Source organism: Pseudochaenichthys georgianus, chromosome 19 (genome assembly GCF_902827115.2).
Source record: "Pseudochaenichthys georgianus chromosome 19, fPseGeo1.2, whole genome shotgun sequence".
In the NCBI taxonomy this organism is placed as follows: Eukaryota; Metazoa; Chordata; class Actinopteri; order Perciformes; family Channichthyidae; genus Pseudochaenichthys; species Pseudochaenichthys georgianus.
In genome coordinates, this window is record NC_047521.1 from 11,217,803 (window position 1) to 11,242,210 (window position 24,408).

At 40.3% G+C, this 24,408-nt stretch overlaps 1 protein-coding gene across 1 annotated transcript in view; it reads left to right on the forward strand.

Moving 5' to 3' along the window:
- The window catches only part of wnk4a (WNK lysine deficient protein kinase 4a), a 54,331-nt gene that overhangs the window by 22,648 nt on the left and 7,275 nt on the right, over positions 1–24,408 (forward strand). The window contains exons 6-15 of the mRNA XM_034107202.2: positions 9,407–9,495; positions 10,118–10,337; positions 11,990–12,350; positions 13,343–13,488; positions 14,441–14,505; positions 16,442–16,577; positions 17,022–17,138; positions 20,094–20,246; positions 22,196–22,247; positions 22,544–22,675. Coding sequence (XP_033963093.1) covers positions 9,407–9,495; positions 10,118–10,337; positions 11,990–12,350; positions 13,343–13,488; positions 14,441–14,505; positions 16,442–16,577; positions 17,022–17,138; positions 20,094–20,246; positions 22,196–22,247; positions 22,544–22,675 — 1,471 coding nt within the window. The remainder of the gene's footprint in view (positions 1–9,406; positions 9,496–10,117; positions 10,338–11,989; positions 12,351–13,342; positions 13,489–14,440; positions 14,506–16,441; positions 16,578–17,021; positions 17,139–20,093; positions 20,247–22,195; positions 22,248–22,543; positions 22,676–24,408) is intronic.

Consider the following 24,408-nt stretch of genomic DNA (forward strand, 5'->3'; position numbering starts at 1 on the left):
TGTCTATTAAAGGGTTACCTTTGTACAGGGTGCAGAACTGTATCTGACCACTTTCTGCCTTTTAGCCGCAATCATGACACAGGATCGCCCATGGTGGAATCAGTGATTGCCACTTTGTTTACCAGTTTTCAAAGACTACTGGAATATTCTCCTTTCCATAAAATAATGCGTGAATGGAAATCTGAAGGGATCTTCCAACACTGACATTTGCATATTTTCTGCCTTAAATGCTTGTTAAGTTTGTACGACGGAGTATTAGGGCCACACTTCGAAGAAAAAAAACAGAGAGACTTCGAGAATAAAGTCGTAATATTACGAAAATAAAGTCGCAATGTTACGAGAATAAAGTAGTAATTACGAGATTAAAGTCGTAGTTTCATAAGTGACTTGAGAAGCGGACTTGGAGGAGATTGTCTCCTTTCTGCAGGAGGAAATGGCTGGTTCGGGCTGACTACATTACATTACATTGCATTTAGCTGACGCTTTTATCCAAAGCGACTTACAATAAGTGCATTCGACCAACAAGATACAAACTTGAAGAAAACAGAATCCTACAAGTACATCAGGTTTCAGTTTTCAGTCTGCGCCGGAAGATGTGTAAGCTTTCTGCTGTCCTGATTTCAATGGGGAGCTCATTCCGATTCCACTACAAAGCTATCGTTCGACTCCTTCTGGATCCAAAGCCTTACAAGTCTCATTGTTTCTTGTGAAACAACAAATCCCCTTTGAACAGCTCGTAGATGTAACCAACGGTAGCCTTGTAGTCGGCCAGAACCAGCCATTTCCTCCTGCAGAAAGGAGACAATCTCCTCCAAGTCCGTTTGGTTCTTTCTTCGAAATAATAGACATAGTTTCTTGCACAACCTATTCAAAGTTCTAATACTTATGACAATCTGATGCTGATGTGCCAAAAGATTAAGTATTTCGTTATTTGAGAAACCTAAACTAAAGTAGGCTACTGCTGTAGGCCTACGTACCTTCTCAAGTCACTTATGAAACTACGACTTTAATCTCGTAATTATGACTTTATTCTCGTGATATTACGACCCTAATACTCCGTCGTAAATTTGACAGAAACATTTTAATAAAATCTTGTTCTTTGACAGTAAGATATCTGTCTAAGATTAATAATCCAAGCCCAGTGCCCTTAAGACTTAAATTGACGTTGGATTCAGATCTTATCATAACGTTTTACGCAGATAAAAATATGGCATTTCTTAGAAAAAAAAACAGAAGCAGCATAAGCATAAGGCAGTGGCCTTAGGCTGCCCAATTTCTAGCTGCTCCCGGGCGCTAAGCACAGCGCTAAGCACAGTGCTAAGCACAGCGCTGACGCCACGGTGGGCACGAGCACTCGGCAGTAACACACGTTTGGGAATTTTGGTCTCACTCTCTACTCGCATAAAGAAGACTGTTTCTTTCTGTGTCTGACAGGCGCTGGAAAGTTAGAAAGTGAAAACGCCAACAAGTTGGAGTGAACTTGGCTACTCCACAAACAAAACAACATAATAATGTTCCATGTGCAGTCAGGGATAAACGACTTTTAATATAAATTACATTAGCAGTGCATTTTATGATTTGTTTATGTTTTACATTTATGCGCTGTACAGACGTAATCTTTTAATTAAATGGTATGGAGACTAACTCATAAACGTTTTACTTATATGACTGATTTTGATTTGAAGTCTCATAGAGAAAGAAATATAGCTTGACATGTGAGAGGCAGAACATATACAAATGTAAAGTTCATGGAAAAAGTTTTCCTGTGTGGGTGGTCACAACTGTCTACAGACCTTCCTTTGCCTTGTTCATAATTATTTCATTTCACATCAAATGAAATAAATGCCTCTTTACTGTGGGAAAATGCCTTTCCCTGTACACTACCTGGCCTATTCCATTGGCTTTAGTTTGCTTCTATAACAACCTGCATTTTCCTGAAGGGCTCGCCACAAGGTATTGCAACCTGCCTGGAGACTTGCTGCTAATTAGCTTGGGCTGCAACTACAATATATATTCTTTATTAACTGTTTATTTGTTTTGGCGGATTTCAAAAAATATGAAACATTTTAAATATAAAAATGAAAATAAAAAAAATGTAAATTACCAAGATCCTAGATTTGCGTATTGAAATGTTTTTGTTTTGTTTTTTATCGTTGAAGCCTAAGAAAACAGCCAATACCAACATTTGATATTGGTTATTTCGACCTTAAAGAGCCTGTGACACGGTTTTCCCCCATCATCCAAACCCATCAATTTGAGTACATATTGTCCCCTTGAAAACCGTTACTGAACTGATTTTGGATATTTGTACTTTGATAACCATTAATCTGCCTTCAATGTTGACAATTTTCTGGATCTTCTCGCGGATTCTTCAAGTCCCGCCAAATGATGGGTGACGTCATTGCGGGCACAGCGCTCCAGCTGCACCGTCCAGGATCCCAGCATCTGCATGTAAACCTTTATATATATATATATACAGTCAGATGTAAACGCACGACGGCGCACACAGCAGCAAGCTCAGACAGCGATGACAGGTTAATGTTGAACGTGTCTGAGAGCTCATATGAGGCTGAAGGATCGGTTTATGTTGTATCTGTTAGAAGTTTAGGAATGAGGTGCGTCAATATGGGCGATCATATGGTCATGTAGCCAGTGGTGGACTGGGACTAAAAATCATCCCGGGACTCTCGACCGGCCCACTTCGGTACCGCTAGTAAATTGTCAACGGGGGGAGTGGGGGATGTCAGGGTGCTGTAGATAGTAAATGTAAATATGTGTGTCACTGCATCCTGGTAAAATACAAATATAATGTATAATGTCTGTGTCTTTGACATTAGCGCTGCTAGCCACCTGTGCCCTGTACTACGAAGCCAGTTCAACAGACCCTGGATATGTTTGAGTAACAAACAAACTACCAACAACAAACTAACAAACGAGATCTCGCTAAGCGGTCCTACGACGCTGGTTATCAACTCGGTAAATCAAGCCAGGGTTTCTCTCTCCAGCTGAGAGCGCGTTCACGTCTAAGACACGAGTGGATCTGACTTTAATTACATTTGTCTCGAGTGTTTCGTCAACATAATGTGTTAAATAATACTTCTGCATACAGTCTGTGACACTGTGAGTGTTGCACGGCCAGATGAGGCTGGAGAAGCTGACTCAGATAAGGAAATATATGATATATTATGATATTATATGATCGATGATCTGATTGATGATGTAATATGAATGATAAGTGCGACACGTCGGAGTCTTCTCTGCATACGGCAGTTTAAACTGTATTTCCTTTATCCTGTAATATGACTTGAGAGATTTAAACTCCGCACACTGAGTTGATCTCTTTTCTATAGACGCCGGAGGCGGGCAGCGTCAGGTAAAATAAGTTATTTAGCCTTCCCAAACCTGAGCCTCACGCGCCGCCTATGGGGGATGTGCTGGTGATTTATCCGACCGGCCCACTTCGGTACCGGCCCATCGGGATTCGTCCCGATGGCCAGTCCGCCACTGCACCCAGCCCACGTAAATTGTCAACGGGGGGAGCCTCGCTGCGGGGAAACGGTGGACCTAGTGTCCCGATCCAACCCTGTCTCCTAAAAATTACGTTCCCACAGAACTAAACTGCATTCTCAATTACGTTTAGCTAGAAACGTATTTACTCCCACGTTACGTTTGTTATGAACGTATCTCAAATACGTTTATTTTCTACATATCTTCTAGAAACATGTTTTCTCCCAGGTTACGTTCCTTATGAACGTATCTGAAATACGTTTATTTTCTACATATCTTTGCCATTTATTGTCTTGCTTATAATAATGATAATAGTCATTTATAAATATCATTTTAGAGCACACCTTTGAAATCGACAATCGGGCTCGATATATGGTTAAATTAAAATCAGTAGGCGAGGCTGTAATTTCGCCAGCTGTTACTCTCATGTGCGAGGCAGAACATAATAGTTTTAACATGCCAAAAAGCTGCTGTGTCGTTCATTGCACCTCAAACATTAAAACAAATCCAGAGTTACGTGTTTCTGTACTTCCTCTAAGAAGAAAGGACAGTAACAGAAGAGCTCTGTGGCTTCAGGCTTGATCGCCGTTCAAATGACAGCGTTGGTTTCCCCAAAAGTGGGCGGGGCTGTAAAGTGAAGTAGATTTTACTGTCATCTATTATTCAAAACCATTCTATTTATTCTAACGTATTACATGCCAGTGTTTTATCTTTTTATTTATTTGTTTTTATTTTAAATCGTATAATGTCGGACTTTTTTTGTCGTCTTTGAGGAAAAGAAATGGGGTTTAGAGATTCAAAATACTGAAATCTGTATTTTTTAAAATCTCTTCCTTCTAATTTGTTATTCTTTTCTAAATAACACACTGTTATTTACTCAACAATAGCACACAATTATCCTTGTTTTTATTTATTCGTTTAATTCTATAATCTTGGGCATTTTAGCATGCTTTTTAGCCGTAAATAAAGTCACCAGAGACAGACGGGACATTTCGAGATTTAGGATGGCCCAAGACACTACACTACCCATAATCCCCAGCTATCGTTTGGGACTACAGTCCCGTTGACAAACCCCGTGATGTTGCGCCAAGGTTACGCCGAGCGTCAAGCTCTTTGAAATGGAACGAAACCACGGCAGACTATTCAAAACTGGACTCGAACGCCCCACCAGAACTACACATGCTGGCTATTGTGTTTCGCAACATGTTCTCTATGGCACGTCTCTACTGGGAATTGTAGTTTTAAAAGACGTTTTTCCCAAATGTAGAAGTTGACAGTATTAAACTGTGTACAGCCCTGGAGGTTTAGGCGATAGGAAACACATTGGTGTGTACACATTTAAAACATGTAATTACTAAATGGGTGAAAATCGCTTGTATCCATAATGGGCAGCATTAATATATACCCACACGACAGCTCATTGTTACTTTGTTATTCTACTCCACTACAATTCAGAGGTTAACCTGGTATTTTTACTCCACTACATTTAGTTTAGTTACTTTGCAGATTCTGATTAATGATGTGGAATATAAACAACCCTTAAAGCAGACTTTAGTTACACCTGAATACAATTCAGGGAAGGTGATTGTCAAGTGCCAACAATCAGGAGAGATATTTGATAGTTGGTGCTTGAGAAGACTAAACATTTATCTGCAGATCTTTATAAAGTATATTCATTACTCGTTATTCTCTACTAATAGTTAATTAAAAACTGTATAATGGCTATTTTGCATATCCCTTTCAAGATTTCAAGGTTTTCTAAGGTGTATTGATCTTATACACAACTTGGGTCGCAGGTTCCTCAACAGACATCTATCAATATGTGTGTACTGTATACCTCCACCATTAAACTGTCATATTCTGCACATTTCTTATTCTATCTACATACATAAGAGTATAATTAATGTGTATAATATCATTTAAAATAAGTGTTTCAACATAGTTAACATTGCAGGAAAGCAATATGTTAGACGTTAAGTACTTTGTCAGGCTTAATATTCATCTGTAGATAGATACCCCCAGAGCTTTTTTCTTGTTTAAAAGAAGATCTTAACCTAAAGTATTTTTTAATGTGTTAATAAAGGTTCATTCGTTTTTCTGTTTTGCACATCCTCCTATTAATATCTTTGTACATCCAGCACTAAACTGTTTTATTGTAGAGATCACTTAGTATCTTCTTGACTTTTTATATTCTATATTTCTATCATTGACCTTCTACTTTGCCCCTATGAAAGTATGTACTCTTAATATTGTTTTGATCAAATAAGATTATTCAACAAAAATAATTCAATAACATGCTTTAACCACTAGGCGGTGCACACAAGGTACACACAGCATACTAATAATAACTTTGTATTATTAGTGTAGACACTTATGTATAACATCTGAAGATGTGTAGTTTTATTCATGTTTTTACATAATTTTACAGGATATTGCTATACTATTTCTCTTGTTTTACTTCTACACATTAATATCTGATTTGTAAAACATCACAGACAGAAAGGCATAGACTATCCGTCATTTAATAGTAAGCTATTGAAATTGTGATTCCATAGATGTGTCTCCCATCACCAAAATCCCCTGACTATTCTCTCAACTCAGTATTTAGATTCTTATATTCAAAGAAAATCAGTAATATCTTTAAAAACTACAAGTCCTTTTTTATCAGCTGTGCACCGTTATGGTGTAAATATAACCTATATACCAATTGGATCAAATATAAAAGTCAGCCGAATTACTATTGATACTGCAAGGAGACGTATTTTGTGATAAGAAATTGAAGATGTTGTTTAATTGTTGATATATTTATGATCCACGTCAAGTATTCAGTTTTGGCAGCAGTTCTCCTGTTTGTTTGTCTCTCTATAAATAAAGAATTACGGCAGATGTGTAATATTTAATGCAGCCGAACCGTGTATTACAATGCCGTTATGTGATGACTTCCAAAGAGAAAAGCAAGCACACTCTGAATTAGGTATTATTTTATTTTTCGTTGTCGGATATCATATCTCCATATCATATCAACACCATATCCCAGCGTGCATTGCGGCTAAAACATCCAATCAAAAAGCTTCAAGCTGAGGATCTTGGGTAATCAGTTTAGTGGGTTTGTGGTGTGTATCGCTCAAAATGTCCCGTCTGTTTCCGGTGACTTTATTTACGGCTAAAAAGCCCAAGATTATAGAATTAAATGAATAAATAAAAACAAGGATAATTGTGTGTTATTGTTGAGTAAATAACAGTGTGTTATTTAGAAAAGAATAATAAATTAGAAGGAAAAGATTTTAAAAAATACAGATTTCAGTATTTTGAGGCTCTGAGCCCCATTTATTTTCCTCACAGACGGAAAAAAAGTCCGACATTATACGATTTAAAATAAAAACAAATAAATAAAAGATAAAACACTGGCATGTAATTTACGTTAGAATAAATAGAATGGTTTTGAATAATAGAGAGTAAATCTACTTCACTTTACAGCCCCGCCCACTTTTGGGGAAACCAGCGCTGTCATTTGAACGGCGATCAAGCCTGAAGTCACAGAGCTCTTCTGATACTGTCCTTTCTTCTTAGAGGAAGTACAGAAACACGTAACTCTGGATTTGTTTTAATGTTTGAGGTGCAATAAACGACACAGCAGCTTTTTGGCATGTTAAAACTATTATGTTCTGCCTCGCTCATGAGAGTAACAGCTGGCGAAATTACAGCCTCGCCTACTGATTTTAATTTAACCATATATCGAGCCCGATTGTCGATTTCAAAGGTGTGCTCTAAAATGATATTTATAAATAACTAATTATCATTATTATAAGCAAGACAATAAATGGCAAAGATATGTAGAAAATAAACGTATTTAAGTTACATTCATAACTAACGTAACGTGGAAGAAAATATGCTTCTAGAAGATATGTAGAAAATAAACGTATTTGAGATACGTTCATAACAAACGTAACGTGGGAGAAAATACGTTTCTAGAAGATATGTAGAAAATAAACGTATTTGAGATACGTTCATAACTAACGTAACGTGGGAGAAAATACGTTTCTAGCTAAACGTAATTGAGAATGCAGTTTAGTTCTGTGGGAACGTAATTTTTAGGAGACAGGGTTGCCCGATCGGAGTGGGAATAATAATAATAATCCGTGCATTTTATCCATTAATTTCCCCAACATTGTGGTAAAAAAAACACACGTTTAATCCATGTTGTTGGTGTACTACAACTACAAAAAGCATCGGTTTGTTTTCTCATCAGGAAATGCAGACCGGCTCAAACAAACGATTTTTAATCATCATCCTCACTCATCATTTAATGTATCATATGTTCGCCGAATTGACATGAAAGCACTAATAAATGTAGTTTCATCCACTTGAGTTTACAACCACAAAAATAATCGATTTGTTTTTATATCACATCCGACGGGAGGAAATTCAGCAGCTCTCACTCCCGATTTTTAATCCTAATGTAATCATCATCTTCACCACGATCATTTATGTTTATGTTCGCCGAATTGACATGAAAGCACTGACAAATATGAATATACTGTAGTCAACTTCATTAAAACGTTATTAACGTGCCTAATCTCAGTAATTCACCATTTCTACGCATGACAACACACTTTGTCCGTGTTTGGCTCTCAAAGCGTTCCCGCATTGACGTCACTTCCGGCTTCCCCCAAAACTTCAAAATGAGTCAAGGAATTTCCCCGCGATGTTCGAAATTATTGATATTTAACGGAACGGTATCGCTTTTTCTTTTTTAAACTGACGGTTCGAGATTACTAGTAGCCCAATATTTCATTGCACAACAGTTGTTGGGATGGTGTCACAGGCTCTTTAAAGTCAGCGTCAAAGAAAACCACATTTTACTTGTAAGACACAAACATGCTGTATTCTTATTTAAATCATATTGTTTTAGATAATTGGGAAAGAGTGACAAATACAATTTAAATTTAAGGGAAAACAGATTTAAATGTAATTCTGTAAATGTGATAACCAAGTGCGTAGCTCAGCCTTTTTTCTGGTAAATCAAATGATTTAGGTGTTTTGACCAATCATCAGCTGGTTGCTTGGGTATGTCTAGGCAAAACATATTTTGACCTCGACTCTTTGCATTCTTATCAGAGTTTTTATTTTACAGGGACGGTAGCTCTGCTTCAATCGGAGTACATTCTCATGATAGCATTCAGGAAAACTCCCTTCTTTAATATAAGTGTGTAGTCCTGTCTGAATAGTTTATGTCTTTAGATAAACTTAGCCTCCAGCTGTCAAGAAATACCTTAAAGGAGGAAGGGGAGCATGTTGGGTTTTTTCCATGTTCATTAGCTCTTGCTATTGTTCCATTCTGGTGTTGACATGATCGCAGAGCCGAATGTCATGCAGGCTGTTGGCCGATGTCACAAAGCCGAGGTTAACATGCAGTGCAGATGGGAGTGGCTGGCAGGAGAACTGTGGATAAGGAGGAGGTCATTGCTACTGATCACTTATTCTGTCTAAAGCACCTTCCTCTGGCACTTGTTAATTCAGTATGAAGCCATGCTGATAATAATAAACTTTTTTATAGCACATTACATACAAGAAAACGTAGTACAAATTGTTTTATAATACGAAAAATATACATAACATTGCATAAAAACAGGGACAGAATGCATGGAGAATAAAAATAAAAATAGGATTAAAAATAAGACGAAATAGAATACATAAGATGTTTAACTAAATAAGGAAAATAAAACTTTTTGAATAAAAACAATAAAGACAGAGTTGAAATATTGAAATATATATGTTCATTAACAGCAGTCTCAGTCTCAGTTCTTCTTCTTCTCCACATCATGGGTGAGATTTAGGCAGAAAATAAGAAAGTACTTCCCACATACAGGTTAAGTGTGTGTTGTTGTTTTTTTGACAGGGAATGAAGCCTGACAGTTTCTACAAAGTCAAAGTCCCCGAGCTCAAGGAAATCATTGAGGGCTGCATTCGTAATAACAACGATGAAAGGTATGTCGAAACATATACTGTGATCAAGAACAATTTATAGAGTGCACTACTCCCTGTTCTGGGAGTTATTCCAGCCCATACAGTAACTCCTGTAAACTCTCTAACAGTATATTAAGACCAAAATCCATAGAAAGTCCGAAAAGGCCGTAAATGTTACGTTTGGGGAAAGAATAACAAACTAGTTAAAATAAAAAAGGGCAATTAAAGATGAATTGCATTAAAATGTTTTTTTCTTCAGTTTTGAGAAACCTGGGATTCTGCTTCCACATCTTGCTTAGTATAGACATGATACAAAGAGGCATCAGTATGGTCTCTGAATCAAAACTACATTTGCAAAACCAGGAAGATTACATTGTTATTAGACATCTTTACGCTACATGTTGACCAAAACACTGTCATAGACCATGCTTTTCAAGATTGATGTGATTTTGCACAACATCCCGTTTTAGGTGTACATGTAAATGGGAGAAAAACAAATCTAATAACCTGATGATGCAATTCTCCAAACTGAAGTGTTTTTTGTTAAGTTATGGATGATTAGAAGTTATCAGAAACAACTTTAGTACAAGGTGCAACAACTCTAAACCAATCCTCTCTAACTGGTTGTCTTCCTATACTGCAGGTACACTATTCAGGACCTCCTGGAACACCCCTTCTTCCAAGAGAACAATGGCGTCCATGTGGAGCTGGCAGAGGAGGATGACATGGTGAAGTCGGGCCTGAAACTGTGGCTGCGCATGGATGACACCAAGAAGCTCCACGGGAAGTACAAAGAAAACAACGCCATCGAGTTCCTCTTCGAGCTTTACAAAGACGTGCCCGAGGAAGTGTCTCAGGAGATGGTAGGCCAACACATGAAGACTGTATATTGTAAGGCCCCTTAATGATTTACTGACCCAGTTTGTTGCAACCATTAGTGAGGAAATTGAGTAATTGATTCCAGATCAACAGATCTTCAGCCACACATACACTGCCTCTAGATTTATGATAATAGCTTTTTATAGGTTTTCTGGGGGAGTGCTGTCTGGATATGTAGTATATCCAGACAGCATATATATAGGTAATATTGACCTATTTTTCTTAACACAATTAAGCCTCAAATTCCTCCTAACAAAATAAATGTAACTCAGTTGTAATGTTTGTTGTAGCTTATTATAGTAGATGTGAAGAGTTTGCAGCACATTTCAGTGTTTTATCCCTGTTCTTTTGTTCTGAGTTCAGCACTTGATACAAAAAAATGTGTTAACAAAAACAGGTGCGCTTCTCTAGAAGTTTTCTGTAGTGAATCTTACTTAACAGGTAGATATTTTTGGTTCCCCTGTGATTAACATATAACATCAGCCGTGGTGTACCACAAGGCTCGTACCTAGGCCCAGCCCATTTTATTCTGTATGTTCTGCTCCTTGGTATAGCCATCAGGAATAATAAACAAATTAATAATTTATGTTAAGTTATATTGATTATACTCCACTCTCCTTCACTTTGCCTCCTGATGACACAAGGCCCTATTGATGCCTACCACAAGTGCATTTTAGACATCAATGCTTGGATGGCTCAGAACTCAATTCTGTTGACCAGGACAGAACTGAGGCACAGAGAGAGGAACTTATAAACGAAGGTCACTAGCCCAGGTTTCAGGCTAATAACATATCTTCATTGACTCTGATTGAATCATAAAAACTGCTTTTGTTTCTTTCCTTACTCGTCTGACATGGTACTCTGTAGCCATTTATTTTTCTCCAAATTTCCTTTAGATAAAGTTAATTTTCTTTTGAATGTTCTGGCAATAATAATAGTGTTATGATAATCAGATAATGTAACAGCTATATTTCCAATGCTAAGCTAACATCGCATCATGGAGTCTGGCATCAAAAGTGATATAGACATTTATTTTTGAGTTCTGTATTTTGACCCTTGACCCCAAACAGTCATAGCAGCCTCACTAATGCAGTCCAGAATCGTAAGGCTTCTTTTAACGCTTCTGTCATGTCTGCAGAAACTTAGAAATGTGCTCCAAAACATAAAGAGAGCCCATGCAGGGTGCGTCAAGGGCACGGCTTTTAATCATCAGCGGTTTGAAATGTGAGAGTGTGTGGAAGCAGCCGAGGTCACATCTTAATAATATAATGACTCTCTTGCTTGTTACGCAACAGGCCCTTATGTCCTTCAGAACCCTCTTCTTAGAGGTCATATTTAATGAAAATGCAGGCCACAATTCCTTACTTGTTTACCTCTTTGTGGTAGTTTTCATCAAGATCAAATTTGGTATCGGCATCTCGTCCGTCCAATGTTCTGTAATCTGACTATGTGTTGAGTGGCAAGTTTGGACTGAGTGTCTGGTGCACTGGCTGTTACAGGAGCCTGTTTAAGACTGTTGGTGCCGCAGCTTGCGTGATCAGTGCAACATTTCTACGTACATTATCCACACAATTTACTTTGATTTAAGCAAATGTGTTTTTGTTTTGCCCTGACTGAGCTCTGTCTTGTTATGCAGGTTGTACTTGGTTTTGTGTGTGAGGCAGACTTCAAGCTGGTGGCCAAGGCCATACGGGACAGGGTAGCGGCCATCAAGCGGCAGAGGGCAAAGCTGAGACGCCTTGCGGAGGAGCGGAAGAAGAAGCAGGAGCGAGAAGCCTTAGAGGAAGAAGCAGAGATTAACTCTGCGCTACATAAAGTCAGCGATGTGGTTGCAAGAGAGTCCCCCATCCCGGCCCTGACATCTCCGGCCCCCTTACTGTCCCCTGTCACCAGCTCTGTGGACTCTGGAGTCAGCTCCAACTACCCCGCAGAGCCTGAGGAGCCAGAGGCAGACCAGCACTTCTACATCCGCCACAACAGCCTGTCCTCTGCTAACTGTGAGCCGTCTCTTATAGCATGAAAGTTTGTTCACACTCCTGATCTGTGGTCATTTTTTTATTTCTTTATTTCAACCCTCTAGGATTAGGAAACACGTATAAAACCAATTGGATATTTGAAAGTGATCCAATTTGTTTTGCAGCACCACAAGTCCTTAAAGTGACAGTTCACCCAAAAAGCTAAAATACATAATTGTTCCTCTTACCCATATTGCATTTGATCAATCTGCATTGTTTTGCTTTTGCATCATTTTAATGAAGTCATATACTTATGCTACATTTTAAATAAAACCAACTATATCAGACTGTAACAATAAATAACAAAGCAAAAATACAAAAAAGTAGTCATTACATTTCAAATTAAAATAAATCTGCAATAACTGTAAGATTTATGTATTGTAAAAAGTACAATATTTCCCTCCGAAAAGTTCTAAAAAGTGTCTTAAAATGTATACTCAAGAAAAGTCTTTGAGCAAATGTGCACACAAGGTTACATTTCACCACTGGATACAGAAACTGTACTTCTACTAATAGTGTGACTATGATCATGTTCTACTCACACGTGCATCAGGTGGATCTGTTCTTTGACCCCTCAATTTGATTTGATGTCGTTTTTCCATCAAGAAGTCATCATAAAAAGTTAAATTGTACTGAACAGGAAGCAGTTCTGTTCTCAGAGCACATGGGAAGCATACAGCGAAATGTGAAACTGTGGATAACTCAATTATTCAGTCCCTGGCAGTGTTATCCCATTGTGTGTGTCCACCTGAGTGCTTTCATTAAATGCATGCATTTGTCCAAATAAATGCTCCTGTATGGCTCCAGAGCAGTGCTAATCCACAGTGTTATACATTGTTATTGTTTGTGTGTGGTATGACTGAGTTTGGGGTCATTACATGTGTTACTTCAGATCATGTGTGTGTGTGCCTGAGAGTGTGTATGGTACACAGTTGGTCACATGCTAACGGCTTGTGTCTGTATATTTGAAACAGCTGACTGTGAGACGGACGGCTATCTGAGCTCCTCTGGTCTTCAGGATCCTCTGGAGGCTGGCAGCTTCAACGCAACCCCTCCCACCACGCAGACCGACAACCGTTCTGCAAATGGCCTTCCCATACCAGCGCTCCGCTTCCCCTCGGTGAGTGGTCTCAGTGAAGAACCTGTCATCAATGTGGGAAGCGTGGCGGGGGCTATAGCGGGAAGCATGACTTTAAAGGCTTTATGGGACCTCCGTCATCATTACTTGGTCTAATACAGTTCTGACAGAGAGCTATGTACACAGTTTATGGTTGTAAAGTAACCCCTGATAATAAGGTACACAAAACCTTCACCAATCATAACTCACTGCTATTTAAGTACAAGGTTACTAAAGATGTTACCAACACTAATGAATCAATAACCCTCTAAGATAACTTTTAGTCACTGAAAAGAGGTCGTTTTAAGCTATCTTGAATGTTCACCCTATTGAGAAGCTTTAAAAGTGTAATTATTTTCCTCCCAACCAGGATTAATTGTGTTCAGGACATTTAGTTTCACATTTGCATAGCTAAAGATGTCCTTTGTTGTTGAAGTTGAGTTTTACGGGCTCAGAAGGTCTGTGCTTGCTTTAAGCTTAATGCTAAATGTCGTTGTTTTTAGAGGTATTTTTTGACCAATATTAAAGTATGGGAAAAAAGGTCATCTTGACCAGATGATATGCACAAGCTGAAAATCAGGGGGATATAATATCCAAGCCAAATTACTAGGCAATCCATCTAAAGGCTTAATTTATGATTAATAATTTACTCTGCACCAAAGTGGTGGATTGCCAGAAGATTGCCATCCCTGGTTAAAACTATGACGTATGTGCCAATTTTATGAAAGCATCTGCCAAATTGAAGATAAATAATTGATGCATATGGGGAAAAATAAACATTTAGTGTAAAAACAAAAGATTTGAAGAAAATCTATCAATCACTTAAGCACTGAAATTCCAGACCGTGAAACATTTTCCCTGGCACTATCTTTTTCTAAACCTTGAATGGAAGAAGACATCATTAAAAGTCTTTCACCTTTGTTTCTCTAACCACTTCCTTCATTTCTATTCATAGAGTATTGCAGTATCCAACAGCACAGAACACGGCTCCCCGAGCGGCTTCAACTCTCCTGTGGAAAGGTAACGTTCTGCAGCCTCCTTCTCTACTCTATTTCAAACCAAGAAACAGTGGAGTTCAATAGTCTTTATTTGGGTTAGAGGCCAGCAAATCAATAAGAATGTAGTAGAACTGTCTGGCCCTCCTCCTCCTCCTCCTCCTCCTCCTCCTCCTCCTCCTCCTCCTCCTCCTCCTCCTGCACATCTGTGGGGCTGAGACAACAAGCTTGATGCAATGGACAGGCTCTCCTGTGTTTTTATTGCAGAGGCACCGTGGACCCTCGCAGGGTTTGGTGTGATGTTGTGGAGGCCCCGTGTTTCATGTTGAGGCAGAGAGGGGCTTTATTATGGCATTAGAGCAAAACAATGGACGAGCAGACAGTGTGTGTGTGTGTGTGTGTGTGTGTGTGTGTGTGTGTGTGTGTGTGTGTGTGTGTGTGTGTGTGTGTGTGTGTGTGTGTGTGTGTGTGTGTGTGTGTGTGTGTGTGTGTGTGTGTGTGTGTGTGTGTGTGTGTGTGTGTGTGTGTGTGTGTGTGTGTGTGTGTGTGTGTGTGTGTGTGTGTGTGTGTGTGTGTGTGTGTGTAACTATAAACAGTTAACCGTGATATGAGAAAAAAGAAAAGCAGCTAATCCTGACTAATCCATTCTCAAAATCATTGTCAAAACATCTTGAAATGTATATGTGCATCCAGTTATTCCCTGTTATTGAGCCAATACTAAGAGTATAATGTCAAAATGCCTCAGCTCAGTTTATCCCCCATAACTGAGTTTATCCGGCCTGTCAGCAGCTAAATGAAACAAATGTCAAGTCCATTTGATAATCATGTTTCATAGCAACCTAGCAAGCACTATTTATATTCCATGAATGAACTCCTCCTCTGCGAAAAGCCTCAGATTACGCATGAGCAGAACTGCATTACATTGTGGCTTGCAATATTTACGCAAATCTTATTTTGTCTATGTACTTAGTGTTTAAAGGTGAACACAGACTTGACTCTGAACTAAAGTGACCCAAGGTCTTTAAATAGAGACTGGGGGACGCTGCCAACCAGCAAGCCTGTGAATATCTGCCGCCTGCGCTGGAGAGGTGGATGGAGTGGGAGTCCAAACAGACCCAGGAGACACAGTTTGCTGAGCCAAAAAGCTTTTTATAAAAACCCTGAATGTTCTCCAGGTTCCCTGAAACCTCAAACTTGTATAAATACAACGGAGCACATGGAAGACGAACACCATGGAGCTTCTTAAAGACTCTGAGCAGGCCTCGTTAAATGCTATTGTTTAACTATGCTGTTTACACCCATGAGACATGCCACTGTAACACATCAAGGCTTTATTTGACACTTCAGAGAGCTGTTTATTATTATTATGTGTGATGCCAAGACTATCAGAGATCATGGATGTTCAATACAGTTGTGTTACATGAGGAAATACTTCAGAATTTCTGCCTGAGAAATGTTTCAATTGCTTTTTGAGGTATCTTCTGGAAGATGATTCTGGCAAGGCATAAGGAAAAAAATAAGAGGGAGATTTTTTCTTTATTTTTGCATTTAAAGATTAAAGTTAGAATGATGTGAATACAGTTGGAATTCCCAAATCATTGCTAGTCATTTATTTAAAAGAAAAAGGTCTGAGGAGGAAGCTAGGAAGATTTTTATTTAATTTGCAGAATAAGTCAAAAGTTGAAATGCCTTTTTAATAATAACTTCCCAATGTTGAGAATTAAGTTGAATATGTTGAAAAACCAAGTTTAAAATAGGAAGAGATTAGTCAAAATGTTGAGAATAAAGTTTCAAATTCACAAACCTTTTGAGAAGAAAACGAGCTTAAGCTCATAGACTGTCATTTCAACTTTGTTCACGAAAAGCACAAATATATTCCTCCTTTCTTTTGAATTCCCGCTATACCTCGCCCTCTCCTAAGTATTTCTAACTAGTAGCTTTTTTGATGTATTTCTCTGCAGCTACGCCTCCGATGTGACCTCAGGCTTGAGTGACGGCTACGAGGGCCTATCAGAGAAGAACGAGAAAACAGCTGCGAAGCGAACAGCTGGGAAGCTTTTCAAAAGGAGGGCTCGCTCAAGGCTGCGCATCACAGGGGTACGATAAATCACAAGTTTTGTTTAATTACAAACAACACAGCACAAGAACATCATAAACAAATAAATCAGCTAGATTGAATGATTAGATTATCTGATTTATGTTATTTATGAGGGAGCAGAAAAGCTCCACCCGGATAATGGGACTTCATTAGTCTGTTCTTCCCGTCGGCAACCGAAGTACATTTCTCTCCGGATCAGCACACTGTGGTCTTTTAAAGGACATGTTTGCACTGGAGACAAACGGATCATGCATAACCACATGTGCAAAGAAGGCATCGTTCAGCACACATAACCGCGGCACATTTTACAGTGCATGACCTCGTGTTTGCTCACACAGAAACATGCATACAGAAGCACATTGTTCTCCTGTTTAATGTTGCTCAGTGTTTGACCAGGGTAAACGGAAAGCTGTCATTACCATTGATCCTGTCCGTCTCTGCAGCTCTCTGATAAAGTGGACCGGGTGGTGGAGTGTCAGCTGCAGACGCACAATGACAAGATGGTAACCTTCAAGTTCGACCTGGATGGAGATAACCCCGAAGACATCGCTGCTGTCATGGTGAGCCTTTACTGGTCCTTAATGATCAACAGGAACCATATTCAGATAGTTCATAATAAAACACTTTAATCAATTAAAAAGAAACTTTTAAGGGGCCCTATTATGCTAATGTTCAGGTTCATATTTGTATTTAGTGCCTCTACTCTACTGTGACATGTTTCCATGCTTTAATGTTCAAAAAGGTCCTTATTTTTCTCTTACTGCCTGTGCTGCAGCACCTCTTTTCACCCTCTGTCTGAAACCAGAGCCAAGTCTGCTCTGATTGGTCAGCTGGCCGGCTCTGTTGTGATCCCTCTGGAGGGAACTTTGGGATTTTAGCCTTGGCAGACCATTTACATGCACACAAACCTATGAAACAGATCACGTAATGTGTCTTCACGTGGTATATGTCTCGTCACCAATCCCGGATTTCGAGGCGTAGTCGTGGGGGAGGGGGTCTGCAGTTCGGTGGACTAAGGATTGCACCACTGCTTTTTGCAGATGATGTGGTTCTGATGGCTTCATCGGTCTGCGACCTTCAGCACTCACTGGATCGGTTCGCAACCGAGTGTGAAGCGGCTGGGATGAGGATCAGCACCTCCAAATCTGAGGCCATGGTTCTCAGCAGGAAACCGATGGACTGTCCACTCCAAGTAGGGAATGAGTCCTTACCCCAAGTGAAGGAGTTCAAGTATCTCGGGGTCTTGTTCTCGAGTGAGGGAACAATGGAGCGTGAGATGGGCCGGAGAATCGGAGCAGCGGGAGCGGTACTGCAGTCGCTTTACCGCACCGTTGTGACGAAAAGGGAGCTGAGCCAGAAGGCAAAGCTCTCTGTCTACCGGGCCATTTTCGTTCCTACCCTCACCTATGGTCATGAAGGATGGGTCATGACCGAAAGAACGAGATCGCGGATACAAGCGGCCGAGATGGGTTTTCTCCGCAGGGTGGCTGGTGTCTCCCTTAGGGATAAGGTGAGAAGTTCGGTCATCCGGGAGGGACTCGGAGTTGAGCCGCTCCTCCTTCGCGTCGAAAGGAGCCAGTTGAGGTGGTTCGGGCACCTAGTTAGGATGCCACCTGGGCGCCTCCCTAGGGAGGTGTTCCAGGCACGTCCAGCTGGGAAGAGACCAAGGGGTAGACCTAGGACCAGGTGGAGGGATTATATCTCTTCGCTGGCCTGGGAGCGCCTTGGGATCCCCCAGTCAGAGCTGGTTGATGTCGCCAGGGAAAAGGAAGTTTGGGGCTCTCTGCTGGAACTGCTACCCCCGCGACCCGACCACGGATAAGCGGGAGAAGATGGATGGATGGAAACCTATGAAACACACTACAGGAAAAGGGTTAGGGTTAAACCCCAAAAGCATAAAAGGGTGTCTTTTGTTTTCGATTAAGTTATTTACTTTATCGGTGAATGGTATTGAATTCTTGTGAAATTTGGTTCTGGATTAGTTGATTATATTTTGGAGATGATTCCAAGCTGCGAAAACCCACCTTTTCTTTCTCTATTTTTTTCACTATAACTAATAAATAAGTGCTGATAGAATCAACACCTTAGGAAATGTGTCTGGTAGAATGTATCTATTAGTGGTAAATTCTCAAATAAAAGAATTGTTTATAAAGCAGAAGTTGGAGCTTTTTGATAGATCATATATTCTTAGGAACAAATGATTCCACACATTGATTTTTCTCAGCATACCACTTGATTGATCATACTGACATTTTGATCCCTGTAGTCTAAACCTTATTCAGAGAGTATGTGTAGCCTGAATGTGGAGCTTGAACACAACGCACATGGAGAAATAAAGGGGACTTTACACAATGGAACTAATATGTGGAACTAGTGTCTGTAAGAGAATAAACCTCCTGGCACTTTAGAGGATTCAGAAATAAACAAAAGATTCACTCTGTCAGCTGATAAGTCTTCCAGATTCCTGTGTCTCAGCTGGACGTACACATGATTCATTGTGCGTCCAGTTAACAGCCTTTTGTTTGTCGCTCCTATATCTGTCTGATAGTATATCTTATGTCTGTGAAGTGAGTGACGCAGGTGAGCATCCCCCTGTTGCTGTCGTTACTAACATCATTACAGGGTGAGGCTGAGGCAGAGCAGAATGTACTGTGTTCCTGACTCTAGAAACACAGTGGGCTTTTGTTTACTCAGTCCTGGGCGCAGCAGGGTTGGTTGGCATCCCAACAGGCTATGGTTATCAGTCCAGGGTTTTAAATGAGCTGAATTATGCCATGCTAACAGTTAGGTCACCACACCCCAACCCACAATTCACAGCAAAACCTCTCCCAACAAAGTGCTGGAGTGTGGATTTACATGAGATGATTCATGTACTTTTCCCCAAGAATAATCATTTGCTGAGAGGTGGAAAGATTTCATAGATGGACACAACAATATACAACAAGAACGCCTTGTATTCATGGAAGCACATTTTCTTCTACTGTATTTATTTATTTATTTACAGTGGGGGAAAGTACATCTAGTCACGTTGTATGGCACTTTTTCTCTATTATACATTTTCTGATATATGTTTTTTTCTGGTTGTAATTTGTGGTAGTGTTAAATATATATAGAATACTCTAACCTTATTTAGTTTGAAATTTGGTGCGCAATATATTATCAACACCTCTCAATAAAATGAAATCCATTTCAATACCACAAAGCAACCTCAATAATAGACATATCATTAAATGAATACCTAATTTATTGCTGAGCTGTTGGATCGCATTAAATTTGACCCAATACCTAATATCATATATATCATATATCATATCAAAACATAACACTCAGGATCTATTTTCTTACACGTTTGGATACTTTCCATCCTTTTTGCTGATGACACTTGTATACTTTAACATACATTTAAAGGCCAAAAATATAATAGAGTATATCCCATTGTGGTATTGCTGCTTTTTTTTCTTTACCAAACTAGAGAATCTAAATACTTCTTTCATCGTTGTCCTTGCGTCTTCTAGGTGCACAATGAGTTCATCCTGCCATCAGAGAAGGAGGGCTTCATCCACCGCATGGGCGACATCATCAAGCGTGCCGAGGCTCTGATGGCCAAAGAGCAGCCGGTCCTCCTCCCTGCTTTCCATAACGGGGTGAACTCATTGTCTTCTTCACAGGTCAGCAGCAGAGCCAACAGTCACCCTCATCACAGATCAGAACAAAGGAAATAACTGAGCGTTTGTTTGACTATGCTGTCATAATTTACATAGTGAGCCTCGCTGAAAGGCAGACTCATAAATCAAATGGAGAGAAGTGCTTTCTACCTCGGTAGAGTGCTCTCTACTCTGTCCATAATCCCTCCTGAGGCCTGCCCTTAGAGATCCAAGGTTAATGGTTCTTAAATCCACCTGAGGTACTTCTTTCATCTAGAACAAAATGTTACTAAAAGCACTACCGTCATAAACCCCTGTGATTTGTGGAAACAATCCCCCGCCTGCTTTTTAAAAACATGTATGTGTTGCCACAACCACAACCTCATTCCAGGGCTTATACCATAATGAACTTTCCAGCATAACTGCCCACATTAAATGCGTAGAATAATTTATGTTTGGATTCATTAAAATGTTCTGGATTAACATTCTGTGAAACTGTAAAATGACAACTTCCAGGAAGAACAAAAAGAGTTGTTCAGATCCGTCTTGTACGAGATATGACGTAATGCCTACTCAGATACAGTATGTCTGTTTAAAGAAGGTTCTGTTCTGCCAGGATGTGTTCCATTTTGTAGAACAAAATATCCTCGTGCCCGCCAGTAAAATGATCTAACATGTTTTTAAACACAATGTGCGGTTGAGTAAGAACACTAAACCTCCACAGCCAGCTATCTACCTTTGTTTGCCATGTTTCCGACCCGTTGGCTACATAATTAGCCTGAACTCCAGTGGTCAAATCTCTCCTGGATCCACTCCAGCAGCTGATGAAAAACACTGCATGGTCCACATCCCATAAGGCTCATTATGGCTGCTCCTCCCAGCACTGTCCAGCTGGTGGAAGTGGGGAGAAACCCACAAGCCCTCAGACTCATCTTTCTGTCTCTGATCCGGCCTTAGTAGTACTGAGGACTGAGGTAGGGCGCTATTCTGAGAGTTTTTGGAAGAGACACCGTGTACAAACGGAGCTTGAATACCTGGAAAGCTATGGTTGTTGTTTGGCTGTTGCTTGTTTCCTCCACCCACCGCTTGAGAACAGGAGTATTAATCTGCAGCTCTGTGAGGACAGAGCTTTGAGCTAAATGCTAACAAACTATTGTGAAGCAGGTTTTCTGTTTGCAATTTGCATCATCGTAATTGAGCTGGTTAGCATGTTTACGTTTGCTAATTAGGACTAAACCCAAAGTACAGCTGCACAAATCCATCTAGAAGATGTTGTAATGTGTCACAGGATACTATTCATCATCTAGTAACCATGGTATGGAAGCCCATTACTGCCAGAAAAAGAAAACGTAGCCTTGTTATGACATTTCTGGTCTGTGGTTATCACAAAAAATAGGCCTCATTGAGAGATACTAAATCAGATCACAGTGGCAATCTAGACTTTTCATAAACTGGCACAAAGATGTAGCAATAGTTTCTGCTAACCGGTTAATAACATATATTATGGGAACAGCTCCTCACAAAGTAACAGCAGTTTCTTTACGGCCGTCTTAGAGGTCAGGCTGTACATTATCTGTCGTCTGAGGCCTCCAATGTTACAGTTCCCTCTGTTTAAAGGGGCATTAAAAGGACTCGTGAAAACTGTTGTTAAATTCCTTCTGTGGATAGAGGAATACCCAACAATGGTCACTGAGCTGAAAGTCTGTATTACTAATGTGGATGTGAAGTAAACAAAAAAAGGAGAATATCATAGTAGGTTGCATCTTACTAAGTTGCATTATGGGAAGTGTAAAACCTATTGTTGTTGGATCTTGACTCATATTGGGGACATCTATATTGGGGACATCTATGAAACAACTTTGATCCACCTATTATTGTTGGCTATCAACCCTGCAAAGTCGTTTTTAACTGCAGCTGAATCATACCATGGTTGAATATTAAGATCAAATTGTATCAAATGTGCTCTTTTACAGCCAAATTTGCACAGTCACACCCTTCCTCGAACACACTCCTCTTCTTTGCCTGGTAAGTCTCACGTCGGGTAAACATTCTGCCAACAAGAGTTTGATTTGATAATCGAGTCGTTTTAGCAGTAGTGAGTAGTAGAGTGAATGAATACTTAGGACTTTTCTGCCTGCCATTTTTTTTTAACCATGTCATAAAATTCACCAAGTAACATTAAGTGTGTGTGAACTGCCTTCTCACAGCATGTCAGATTAACGTTCATTTGTTTCAATCATCATTTCTAACCGTGCTTGATCATTGTGTGTGTGTGTGAATGCTCATCATCCATCCATTCATGCATGTGTGTCTTGCCATAGACTTCAGTGTGGCTAACCCCAGCGTAGGGCTACGTGGCTCTCCCCCGTGCCCCAATGGAGACTTCTTCAGTGCAGACATTACTTCACCTGGGCGACCTCTGTTACGCTCACAGTCTTTCCACAACGCCCCAGGTAAATGGCCCTCGGGCCCTCCCTTTGGTGCCTATGCGAAGAAGCCCCGCATTGTTTACTGTTTCAACACACTGAAAAATTGTTACAGTCCTTTGGCAAAGAATAAGTTAGCTCAGCTACCTCATAACCCTCCCCCCGCCCCTTCTCAGGGCCCGCTCTTGGTATTGTTCAGACATTCGCATGGCGCCATCCACCATCCCCACACCTCAAAGCTTTCGTCTGTGTCTACTTTGCAGCAGGGCCCCTTGGGTAATTACCTCACCTGAAGGGCGCTTTCTAGCTTTTAGGGGAGCTGTGAATGCTGTCGCTGTAAAAGCATGAGCTCTCCGTCAGTGTTGCGATAGCCGGCCACATCTGTTTGCCAGCACAAACTCCTGACAGAATTTCAAAGAAAGCCTCCTCCCTCCTTCAAAGTCTCCCTCCCCACAGGAGGGGCATTTGAAGTCAATTAAAGAACACACATCCTCCATGTGTCCCCCGTATTCCAACACTCTGATCCCCCTCTCGTCCTGTGTCCCCCTCTCGTCCTGTGTCCCCTCACTGCTGGACGTACACCGCGTGGTCTCTTGCGAAATGCTTCTTGGCCCCCCGCCACCCTTATAGAGTGTTGCCTAACCAATGTTTCCGTCTGCATGGAAAAACTAGAGGCTTGTTTGCATCATCAGGAACAGGAGGCGGGGTGTATAACTGTGGAGCCATTGTTGAGGGAAATGGCAAATCAATGGATGGGGTTTGGTTATTGGCATCTTCCACTACTCCCTAAGGAGGGATGTCGAAATCCTGACTTTAATCGCACAGTCCAATGAAAAAAGTTGTGACCACACGTGTGTTCCATTTTAACTCCTCGAAAAACGTCCCCGAACGCTCCATTGATGCTGAATGCCTCACAGCCATGAAGGTCCGGTGTGCAACTGCTCCGGCTTACAAATGCAATTATAGTCGGATACTTTTTTTTAAACAAAACGTCTTTGTTCACCATGGAAACCCATTACTTGAAAGTACGGGAAGGATTTCTGCTCCACATGGCGTACATCTTGGAAGGGGGGTGCAGGAAGAATTTAACTGAGCAAACCCTGAGGAGAGAGGAAGGAGTCATGTAACTTCTTCCTCTGGATCAATTATTGCAATATTCCACTGTTACAGGGGGGTTCTCATTTAAAACTAGCGCAGACCTCCATCAAGCCCACTGTTCCTGGGATGGTCCCATTTTCCGAGTTAGGAAGTCGTTCTTCCGAATTTGGAGTGTCATGAGCTTTAAGATGTAATGTGGAAACAACATGAACACTACAAAGAGGATGTGTTGTATTTTATTGTTGTAACACGTTGATGGCTGTTTCCGAGCTGTTGTTCCAACTTTTTAGGGCGTCACAAGAATTTCACGAGTAAGGGAATAAATAAACCAACACCACATGAATGCAGCACAAGTGTTATCTCGCAATGTTAATGAAAGTGTGACATCGTTCAAGAATTTGCTGTATGATTTGGATACAAACCAACTTTTTATGAGCTCTTCCTTGGCCCATGCAATTCCCTTACACCCATGAAAATAGGGCCAGTAGTTTTTCCAGAACCCTGCTGATAGACAGACAAACCGAGCCAGAAATATAACCTTGTAGGCAGAGGAACTAACACTTATTAGGCTTGAAGTTAGATATAGACATTAGTTAACCCTTTTAACATGACTTTGCATTGTTATTACCCAATAAACTGACTTTGAACATCAAATTAAAACC